The 11,704-nt window shown below is 43.9% G+C and overlaps 1 protein-coding gene across 1 annotated transcript in view; it reads left to right on the top strand.

The window, feature by feature from the left end:
- The window catches only part of LOC102041451 (gamma-aminobutyric acid receptor subunit rho-2), a 30,796-nt gene that overhangs the window by 15,610 nt on the left and 3,482 nt on the right, over positions 1 to 11,704 (top strand). Inside the window, exons 3-8 of the mRNA XM_005421709.2 lie at positions 714 to 781; positions 4,748 to 4,971; positions 8,287 to 8,369; positions 9,633 to 9,773; positions 10,004 to 10,097; positions 10,550 to 10,796. Coding sequence (XP_005421766.1) covers positions 714 to 781; positions 4,748 to 4,971; positions 8,287 to 8,369; positions 9,633 to 9,773; positions 10,004 to 10,097; positions 10,550 to 10,796 — 857 coding nt within the window. The remainder of the gene's footprint in view (positions 1 to 713; positions 782 to 4,747; positions 4,972 to 8,286; positions 8,370 to 9,632; positions 9,774 to 10,003; positions 10,098 to 10,549; positions 10,797 to 11,704) is intronic.

Genomic DNA, 11,704 nt, shown 5'->3' with positions numbered 1-11,704 from the left:
TGGGCCATGCTTGCTGTGCTGGTCTCAGTAGGCCCTTATCTCCAGAATTTGGGAAAAGCTGCATGAGGGCACACTATGGGGATCTTGAGCAGGTCCTGGTCATTAGTGAGCAGCAGTCTACAGTGAAGTTTTGATACAGGGTTTTTAGTAATAGAGGAGTGTCCATTTATTATTTGATGTTTTATGCTTATTTGCTCTTTGTGAGCTCTCTGATTGCTAATTTTAAAATTATTGTGGAAAACTAGAAATATCATCAGTGAGTAATAGGAATCAAGATGGTGACAGGCTCTTGAGAGATTAATGTGGTTTGCCTTGTTCATAAAAAATGAGAAACCTCCAAGGAAGAGCTCGTTGCTTGCCATGTCCTCATCTCAGTCCCCTGTCCTTGGGGCTAAATTTGTTCATAAAGGCCTACAATTTAAGATAGGATGGCTCAGTTTTTAAAAACATAGGCAAATGTTTCATCCAAGCTCTGGGCTAACTAGCAAAGTGTCAACATTGCAGCATATGCCAAGGGGAAGATAAGTCAATGTTTCAGAAGTGCCCTTACGTGGTTATTCACTAACTCATTCCCAGCCCCTTCCTGAAGAACCATTGACAGAAATGCACAACATAAGCTCAGAAATGTTTGCATGTCACCTTAGAAGTGCTAATTAAATGCAGATGATATGAAAGAACATTTATTTGCATATCTAAATCTCATTCTCTTTCAGGCCCTGCGATTCCTGTTGGGGTGGATGTGCAAGTTGAAAGCTTGGACAGTATTTCTGAGGTTGACATGGTACGTAATGCTCTTCTAAGCCTCAGCTGATTCTCGTCATAAAAGACCTCCTGACTTGAAACCCATGGGCTTGCAATCGTTGGTCAGATGAAAGTAATAGCAGCATCTCCAAAATTCAGAGAGGCTGATAATCAGAACCAAAGACATGATAAAACCAGAAGATCAAAGCCTTACCTTTCTACCTCCAGAGGAAAAAGATTAAAAGCGTGAAGAGAAAAGGGACCTTGAATGGGAGAGTAATCAGTGCTGTGAAAGATCTATCACAACTAAAATTTAAGCAGCTGCATATGAAGGTTTGAAGCTATATGGTAAAATTCACATAAGCTGTGTTTGCTGCAGGAGTTTTCTTCCTTAGGGAACCATTCAATTCACATGAGTGTCACAAATGCTTTACTGTGTGGTTTGGGGTTGTTTCATGGGGTTTTTTTTATTTTTAATTGTAGGAAATTGAATAAAAACAATTGAAAGAGAAGTGGAAAAGGGAACATAGAGGAAAAGAGGAAGCTTCTGGGCTCCTTCCTCTTTCCTCCCTGTTCTTGTGCACCTTTTGTGGTCTACACAAAATGTAAAGACAAAGGAAGAGCTTTAGGTTGAGTGTTTTTTAGTATGCAATTACATCTTCATGCCATTTTGGAGGGGTTGGTTTAGATGACCTTTAAAGGTCCTTCCTAAACCAAAATATTCTGTGTTCTGTGATTAAAACCAGGCAGCTTGCCTGCCTGGATAGTGAAAGAGGGAGTTTGGGGGTATGCATGCAGTGAGGTGTGTGGGAGGGGAGCACAGGGAATGGCTGCCAGGAGGAGAACTGAGGCTCTAATATATCAAGAAAATGTCAGAGCAGCAAAGAGGCCTAATTAGTGCAAGTAAATAACTCACAGTGCTTTCTATCAGGATTCAATGAAAATCTTGCCTGTCAGAAGCCTTGGAGGTCAGTTCTCTCCCTTGGCTGTCGACAGTTCCTATTTTCCCAGCTCATGACAAGCACTTTCTACAGCAGTTGCTGACATATATTGGAGTGGAAGAATGTTCTCCCAGTTCAGTCTGAGTTATGTTCCAGCAGGCTGTCCCAGCATGGGTGTTTGCAGGGAGGAGAGTGGGCAGCAAGCTCCCTGCATGGCCAGGGGACAGGGACTGGCTGTGCCTGCAGCAGGGAGCCCTCCTTGTCTCCTCTCTGCAGGCAGGGCAGAGCTGCAGGCAGGGCTTGTTTCAAACTGCCCTGAAGTGGCCCTGAAAATCAGCTACCCTGGGCTGGGCTGGCCTCACCTATCACTGCTTGAGCAGGCTCCTGGTGCCCCAAAGAAGGACTGGACTGAAGCATCACCAGCTCCAACCCGCTGTGCATGACAGTGAGAGCAGCCAGGGGCTGTTTAAAGCATGTGGGTTTAAAACCAGTGCCTGTCTGGTTGATGTGGATGGGCTGCTGCTGTGTGCAGTGGCAGGACATGCTCTAAAGGCTGCCTGGAGCTTGGAACAAACGTGAAATAGGCTGCCAAAGGTGAGGTACTTTTGTAGACTCACTGGCTGTGCCTCTGGCAGGTACTATCGTTCTCCCAGTTTGTTGTAAACCTTGTTTTCCAAGGGACTTTCCTATTTGTGGGTGCTGAACTAAACCCCTTTTCTTGCTTGTAAATAGTGTGTGTGCTGGTCAGAAAGGAACAAGCGGTCAGCACACTGCCTCTTTTGCATCATGCCATGAAAAAGCCTCCTTAAGTTGGATTTTATACTTAGAAGCTGTTGTCAGCTGCCACTTTGTCTCTGTGTTGGCCACATTTGGTGCACCAGGTTGGCCATTGGAGGGAGAGGAGAGCTGGCCATTGCAGAGGCCACTGTGTTGGCTGTTTGGAGAGAGGGAGGGGCTGAAGGTGAAAGATGAGAAGCTCCAATTGGGTAGGACAGGGAGAGAAGTGGCCTGCAAGCAGTGAGTTCCCCCCTTGCTGTGCCTTCAGACAGCCTCTTCCCCCTCCTCAGGAGTGGCTGTAAGCAGTGCTGAGGGTGCCTGGCTGGTGGTCCCCACTCCCCCATGCTCTGATGATGGAGCTGCCCAGCGGCATTTTGCAGCCACAGCCTCAGGCTGCCTGGCTGTCCTGATTCTGGCTGGGATAGAGCTAATTTTCTTCTTAGCAGCTGGTACAGTGCTGTGTTTTGGATTTAGTATGAGAATGATACTGATAACACAGTGTTTTATTTGTGGCTCAGCAGTGCTTACCCTGAGTCAAGGACTTTTCAGTGTCCTGTGCTCTGCCAGTGAGGAGGGGCACAAGAAGCCAGCAGGGAGCATGGCCAGGACAGCTGACCTGAGGTGGCCAAAGGGATATTCCAGATATTCCACACTACAGAACATCATGCCCAGTGAATAAACTGGGGGGAGTTGGCTGGGAGGGGCTGATCACTGCTGGAGGATTTGCTGGGCATCTGTCAACAACTCTATTGTGCATCACTTGTTTTTCTGGAGTTTTGCCCCTCTATCTCTTCTCATCTTCCTTTCCATTACTCTTCTTATTACTATTTATTTCAATTGTTAAACTGTTTTTATCTCAACCCAATTTCTCCTAAGTCTACTCCCCATCAGATTGGCTGGAGGTGGTGGGAGGGAGGAGTGAGCAAGTGTCTGTGCTGTACTGAGCTGCTGGCTGGAGTTAAACCATGAGAATGGTGCTCCTCTCCTGCAGCCCCATGTCCCTCTGTCTCATGTCATGGCCAGGCAACTGGCAACCCTGAATTGCCAGGCTCTTCTTTACTCCTTTTTTGAGTTTTACTATAACCTGCTCTGACCCCTAAGAAAGCAGCAATTGTGCCTCTTCCTTGGTTTCCTTTTTCCCAGCTCTAGTCAAACTGATGAGCTTGATGTCCGGTCCCTGAGGCTGACTCTTCCAGCTGGGTTGTAACCTAAGCTCTGCATTGGCAGTAGTTGCTGGAAGTGTTTCTTTGGGACTGTAGATGTAAGGGGAAGGTGGCCAGTGTCCAGTAGGGAGCAGGAGCTGGCAGCATCCCTGGGATGAGCAGTGAAGGAGCCTTGGACCTGTCTGATGAGGTGAGGACTTGCAGGTGGGTGAGCAGAAGTGTCCCCCTGGCCAGTCTCTGCCATGGCCAGAGAGGTCTGGCCAGCTCTGTGCTGTGCCAGGCATCAAGGTGGGAACTGGCACCAGAGCCTTCTGTGACAAATTAATGAAAAACCTACTGGCAATGCATGGCCATTGTGAGACAGCCCTTTGAAGCAGAGAGTCAGGGTAACTGATTGTCACTGTCACCAAACTGATTGGCTGTGGTTTGAGAAAGTGGGTTAGAGAGAAACCCTGGCCTGTGTTGCTGCCTGCTCAGACTTAGCAGCTGCAGCTCCCATAACCACTTGCTTAATTTGGAATATAAAGAAAATAAGTGTATTTGATCTCTCAGCATGAGAGTAGATTCAGCTCTAAAAGCAGCAACTGCCAGGTTGGGATCAACAAACAGATGTTTTCCTTTATGTCACTGAAGTTCCTGCCCCATCAACAAACCTAAAAGGGAACTGTATTTACACACTTACATGGTAGGAAACACAGTTCCCTCACTTGGTTGCTGTTTGCAACAGTTTAGTCCTTTTGGGGATAAATTGCTTAGTGTTTAGCATGATCATTAAGCTAACTTTCAGTTTTTCCTCTTGATCATCCTATTGCTACCATAGTCCTGTAAGATAATTTTGCCAGAACTGAAGAATCATTTCTTCAGGGCATTGCTTCTCTTGGGGCATATTTATATCCTGGGGTACTGTAATAAATTCAATAGTTGGCTATGCATTGTTTTGGCTGAAATTATTTTGTCAGGAAAATCTACTGACAGAGAGCATTGGCCTAGGAAAGAATCAGGAGTTGAGACTGGAGAGATCTCATCTATCTGGTGGGAGTGAGTTTTCTTTCTGGTGTGTCCTAGTTTAGAGTGCAGCACTGACAGACCTCTCTTCCTTTATTGGTTCTCTTCCCTTTTTTGAAGGATTTCACCATGACCTTGTACTTAAGGCACTACTGGAAGGATGAGCGTCTCTCGTTTCCCAGCACCAACAACAAGAGCATGACCTTTGATGGCAGGCTGGTGAAGAAGATCTGGGTCCCTGATGTCTTCTTTGTGCATTCCAAGAGGTCCTTCATTCATGATACCACCACAGACAACATCATGCTGCGAGTGTTCCCCGATGGGCACGTCCTCTACAGCATGAGGTACAGAGCAGCCCTGGGGCTTTGCTGCCAGTTTTGCTCTAGGCTTGGCTTTGGTGATCACCAGGACTGCTACTGCCAATCCTGCTACTCCTGCTGCTGATGCAGAGCCCTGTTTCCAGAATGTCCAGTACAAAATGTTGTCCAGGAAACTCTGAGAACCCATGCTGTGGGCAGTAACAGGGTAATCTCCTCCTGGGGGAAACATGCCCCCAACTCTTTGCACTCAGTGGAGGGCTTAGTCAAGCAGGGATGTTCATCCCAGGGTCAGTGTGTGATTAAACTGGAAGCTGCTGATATACCAGATGGTGACCTCTATAATTATCCTATTTTTCCTCTTGTTTGTCTAGATTTTTTTTCAGTTGTGGTGCTTTCCTGTTGATGTAAATGTTTAGGTTTATTGAAGCTGAAATGGCAATATGAAAGACATCCTGGTTTTCTAGTAGATTTGTTGGCTGGAGGAACACTGAGGGATGCCTGTCATGACCTGGAGGGTATCCATCCTGTGGGTGTACACGGATCCTGACTGTGGGTTTGCAGGATTCTGTAATACACAAGGACATGGAGGCTTAATCCTCTAAACTTCTCTACCTTTATACAGATTATCAAAAATACCACAAAAATCACCACTAGCAAGCAAACTACCACAAAATCACCACTGACAACTGCAACCATGATTAATGAAGTGACTGTATATCTGCATCACTCTATTGCAAATTGCTGTCAGCAGTCAATAATTTAGCATCTGTCAGTCATGTGGCAACAGCCAATAACTAACCAGGGTATTTCCTGTTACAGGTTACTTTACATTACATGAATTTGCATTTAATCCACAATATACCCTCAGGTACCCTTAGGACAGGTTGCTTGTGCGGGTGCACAGCACTGGTATCAAATGATACCACCATCAAGCGATCCAAATCATCCAAGGGATGGAAGGAAGGACAAACTGAAACAGCCTCCAAAGTGGGCTCAGAGGGGACCAGTGAGACAGCAGTGTCTCATTTCAGAGATGCTCTGAGTCACAGGGTGTGGAGTCAGCCAGGAGTCCTTGGTGGGTGTCCAAGAGCTGGTAGAAAGTTCATGCACCGAATTCAACCTTCTAAGGAGCAGAAAAGTGTGTGGAGCATGGAAAGGTCTCAGAGGAAGGCTTCATTTTGGATAAAAATTAAGGCCTCCTTATATCTAGAGAGATAAGAGGGTGTAGGATGCCACCAATTTGAATAGGCAATAGATGCTGGTAATTTTTATTTTTCACCTGTAACAGCCAATAGATAATGAAGTTTTCTGTTCTCTCAGACCCTTTTTTATTTTCAAGATAATTTCCTACCTTTTCTAACAATAAAGTGCCTGTTAAAGCACATTTTTTTGGCAGTTATTGATGGTATTTCAGGATGCCTCCAGTTTCTAGGTACCCTATCCGCATGTCAAAGAGGCCAGCTGAGCTTCTCAGGGATTTGTCTTGTTCCCTTTCTCTGTCCATATTTTTCATCAGACATTTTTTGCTCACTAGTTTCCCCTTCTAACCAGCCCACCTTTATGACTGCTCACATCAGCATCCCAGCAGATTTAATTTCCTTCAGCAAAATGAAAAAAGAGAAGCAGAGAAAAACACACTGCCAGAGGAGAAAAGCTCAAGAGCCCAAAAAAATGGATATTTCCCCAGGACAGAAAATATGCTCTGAGTGTACAGTGACCTTTGAATATTTGTAACCAAGGATTTCTGTTCTAGGATCTTTCTGAAACTTATTCATTTCAGCCATGGTAAAATGATTTTCAAAAACTTGGAAAGGTTTTCTATTAAGTTTGCTTCTGTGGTCTGTTGAGGAGGTGATGTGACTTTTTAATGCCAACCACAAGAGAGAAGTCTGTGAGTTAACCACAGCCAATTGCACAATTGTTAAATTGATAATTTGATATGTAAAATCCAAGGAAAAAGAAAATCTCCATGGTATTTGGGCCTGTTGGTTTTTAGAACACTCAGAACAGTATCCAGCTGAAAAAGCATGGGTGTCCAGCAGTGCTGGGAATGCCCTCAGGTATCTTGAGACATCTACATGGGATTGGCAGTGGACTGGGGAGCATTTCATTCCTGTTTTGGGCCTTGGGCCTTCAAAGCCACCTGGACACTGCACTCTAATTGAGGAATATCATACTGATGAGCCGAGTTTCTGTTCTGCCCCTGACTAACAAACTGTTATTGACCACAGGTTGTGCCACAGTTCAGGTGACGCCAGAGAAAGAAAATAACACACTTTAATGAGACTGAGTTATAAAATGCTTAAATGCTGCACACAGTTAGGGGAGGCCATCGTTGCAGGATACCTTCTGGAGCATATCCCCAAAAATATTCTTTAAATTTTGCTCAAATGGCGAAATTTTGCTGTAGTTTATAGTCAAAATGAACAGCATGTGCCTTTCAAGGGTGATGAGTGTGTAGGTCAGGGTAGGATTTGGATCACAATCCCTGAAACAGAGGAAAAGTCCTTTATCAACATCTGGAATGCATCTAGAAAATGGTCACAACCAACGTAAGTTGGCCTCTGAAACGATGAGTCACAGCTGATTTGCCCCTCCTAAATCGGGAGCTCCACTGCAAATCCGTCTGCAGGGAAAGTTCACTGACCCACTGGAAAACTTCTTATGTAACGTTGTGCACAACTGGACTAGTTTAAAAACTGGAGCTGTGATTGCTGCAGCTTTTTAGCTAAGACAAAAACGTAACAGAAGCAAATCTCACTTGCTGAAAACCAGCTGCACCCATCTTACAACCCCTGCCCCAGAAAAACACCCCTCAGATTAAAAGGGTTTATTGAGAGCTGTAAGAAACTGTTTTTGCCTTAATAATATATGTACTGAAAGAATTGTGTGGCTTGCAATAAGGATGGTCATATTCCTCAGGCTTGGGTCATTCTGGGGGTGACTATGGTAGGAACTGAGCCAAGAGGAAAATGTGGAAACCTTAATTAAACTGCACATAAGGGAATAGTCAAATGTAAATGGTGAAGTTACTTTACATTGTAGTCTTGTAGGAAATAGTTGGATATAAAACACAGTGGAAATATCTATACTGACATTATTATAATAGTAACATCCAAGATTGTGCTTTAGTTCCTTGATATTGAAATTGCATTTTTGGAATTTCTGTGTATAATCCATCTAGCTTGAACACAGAGAATTAGGAGGCATTTTCCTGTGGATTTTTTGCAAACATCATGCAATATTTCTGGCTTAAAAGCTGCAGAATAATTATCTGTGATAACATTCTCTCTTGATTGCTCCTCATAGAGACCAGCTTTTCTCATTTTTGATTTCTAGGGTCACAGTGACAGCAATGTGCAACATGGACTTCAGCCGCTTCCCCCTGGACTCTCAGACATGTTCTCTGGAGCTGGAAAGCTGTAAGTTTTATCCGTGTTTCTCGCTAGATGTTCTCCATGGCTGGCTGCACAAACATTTCACTGGACATGTTTCAGAATACTGTCTATTTTAGAGCCTGAAATAATAGCTCATCAGAGTTCCTAGGAGTCCTGTTGACTCAGCAGTATTGTGTATCTAGTCCTTGTGCTGCAAGACCAGAATTTGTAAGGAAAACATCCTATGACATAATCCTGATCCTGCAAACATTGTGATCTGGGCTCAGCTTCTTTGGTGGAGAAAGCAATGTGAACAGTAGGATTTTTTTGTAGACTTTCTCCAGGGTATGACAAGACTAATATCTGGTTGTTTGAGGTCCTCCCAGCTATTTAACTGAATGTTCCTCTGCAAAAATCAGGATCAGAATCAGAAGATAATTTCCACTGGCCTTGAGGTCAGCTGCTCCAATACCCTGCTGAGAGCAGGGGTTCTTCATGATGGGTCGCTTGGAGCTGTGTCCAGCTGGGTTTTGAGCAAGTTAATTCAGCCTCCACAACTTTTCTCTGCAACATGCTCAAATATTTGACAGCCTTGATCCTGAAAATGTTTCCTTTTACCTGCTTGGGAACAATCCTCTGCTGAGACTTGCAGCCTTTGCCTCCTGTCTTTTCGTTCTCCATTTTGTCAAAGCATCTGGGAAAAGGCTGCTGCCACCTTCTCCATGAGGGTCAGCAGTTCAGCAGCTGGACCCCACCACAGACTGCTCTTCTCCCAGCTGAACAAGTTCCCCCAGCCTCTTGTCCCTAAGCCATGTGCTCCTGTCCCTGATGATCTTAATAACCCTCTTCTCATTTCCCATTCCTGTTACTTAGTGAATAAATTCTCTGTGTTCTTCATTTACAGTTTTAACATATTTATTTTGCTTCTGACCTGTCCCTTTTGCTTTTATCATTCTAAGACAGTTTGAAGTGTCCACACTTCCTCCTTCCTCTAAATTAAGGTGTTTTACCCATTATTATTTCCTGAGCTATTATCTATTTTTAATCTGTGATGTTCAGAAGAGTGCCATTCTGTCATTTCAATGTGAAGTAAAAAGAGGATTTGTTTTCTTGAACATTGAATCCAGATTTTAGTTGTTATATTATATATAGTAGATATACAGTATATTATATGACAAGATCTTTTGAAATCCTTAGTTGTTGGCAAACTTACCTGTGGCATTAGTTCATGCCAAAGGCTGGATGTATTAACTTTTGTTGAACCTCTAAGCTAAAGTCACATCACACGGTATTTCTTCTTTCACTTAGATGCTTACACTGATGAAGATCTGATGCTGTATTGGAAAAATGGGAATGAATCTCTGAAAACTGATGAAAAAATTTCTTTGTCTCAATTTTTGATACAAAAATTCCACACCACATCAAGACTGGCTTTCTACAGTAGCACAGGTATTGGCCTTTCCTGATGTCATACTATTGCTAAACCTAATACTGTATTAACTGCTTTTGAGAGGGCTCTTGGGATTGTGTCACTGAACTGTAGGCTCCACAGTCTGTTTGAAAACCCAGTTTCTTGTTTTACTAGTCTTAGAAAGAAAAGAACCAAAGAAATATCTTGTCTCTCTGTACCTGCTGTCCAGGCTGGTCTCACTGATTCTGCTTTTCCTCCTCTCTCAAAGGTTGGTACAATCGACTTTATATCAATTCTATGACATCTCGTGAAGCAGGACTTCTCAGGAGAAATCCAGCATACAGGAAACACAGGGGAAACAAGTAAAAGCAGCAGCTTTACTTGTGTCCATGCTGTGGGGGGGTTAAACTAGAAGCTGAGATACTCAGAATCATAGAATCATAGAATATCTTGAGTTGGAAGGGACCCATAAGGATCATTGAGTTCAAATCCACGTGCTTGTACCCCTCCAGGGACTGTCCTGAACCTAGAATGGGGTGCAGCCAGCACAGGGTCAAAGTGCTGCTGCCTGGCCGTGGGATGGGAGGCTGGGGGAGTGGTGAGGAGCCAGACTAGCAACACCCTGAGACCAGAATTAGAGCTGTGCTCACCAAATAGACAAGAAAACTGAACAAGATATATTTGTCCAATTACAAATCAGGGCTGCCTGGACCCTCCTCAGGCAGTGAAAGTCATTACCCAAAAGTAAAAAAAAATATTGCAAGGTAAATTCAGATATTAGGAAATTGTAACAACTGCTGTATTTGTGATGAAGAGTCTGGCTTGAAAGCATCTTATGGTCTCTTCTGCTGGTGATATTCCCAGGAATAACCACCGTACTGACCATGTCCACGATCATCACTGGGGTGAATGCCTCCATGCCTCGTGTTTCCTACATCAAAGCAGTGGACATTTACCTGTGGGTCAGTTTTGTGTTTGTCTTCCTCTCGGTGCTGGAATACGCAGCTGTGAATTACCTGACAACGGTGCAAGAGCGGAAGGAGAGGAAACTGCGGGAGAGGGTGAGAAACACTTTTGTCACTCACTTATTCCTTTTTTTTTCCCTTACAGCTGATCTGTCTTTATATTGACTGTCTGTTAATGGGAAAACATTGACAACCATGTGTGTAATTGGGTCTGTTTAGACAGCTGCACCTCAGGCTGAATTGCTAACACAGAAAAACAGGATTTGATCTTATGGATCTTCAAAGAAACATCAGAAAAGGGAGTGTGATCTGAACTGGCAAAGAGTGCAACCTGGAAATGTGAGGGAATGGCAAGAGGGGAAGGTATAAAATCTGATGCTTTGCTGCAGCCACAATTCTTGTTTAGTAAGATAAAGATCTTATTTGGTGCAAATTACTTTCCTTCCTCTACAGGTAGCATTTCTCTGGGAACTGGATTTAATGGATGTAGTAGTGGAGGTGTTTCCCATCACCACTATTGGAGGTGTTTCCCATCACCAAGCACAAACAACAGTCAGCCAAGTTTATGCTTGTACTTCTTAATGTGCTATAAAAGGTCTTATCCTGCATCCCAGGAATGTTTCAAGACCTGATACATTCTGACCATCTTGGCCCTGCTATAAGCAGGACGTAGGACTAGAGATGCCCTGAAGTTCTTTCCAGCCTGAGTCCTTTCCAGTCCTCTCCAGACCTCTAGGCCTTCTTTGTGATTAAACAAAGTGCCATTGCCTTTTGAACACTAACGCTTAGAACCAATTTTTTTTCAGTCCCCATACACCCAGGACATCACCATGTTTTACAGTTTCCTTCTTCCCAGTAGGAGCTCACCACATTAGTCTACTGGTAATACTGGTAACCTACTGTCTATGACTCCTGGAGAAATTTGTATAAGCTTGTTGGAAATGCCAATGCAGACATCATCTTTCATACAATCTAAGCATGCTATTTCCCTCTATGAACTACCC

Source organism: Geospiza fortis, unplaced genomic scaffold (genome assembly GCF_000277835.1).
Source record: "Geospiza fortis unplaced genomic scaffold, GeoFor_1.0 scaffold264, whole genome shotgun sequence".
NCBI lineage: Eukaryota > Metazoa > Chordata > Aves > Passeriformes > Thraupidae > Geospiza > Geospiza fortis.
This window is presented reverse-complemented; position numbering and strand designations above follow the sequence as displayed.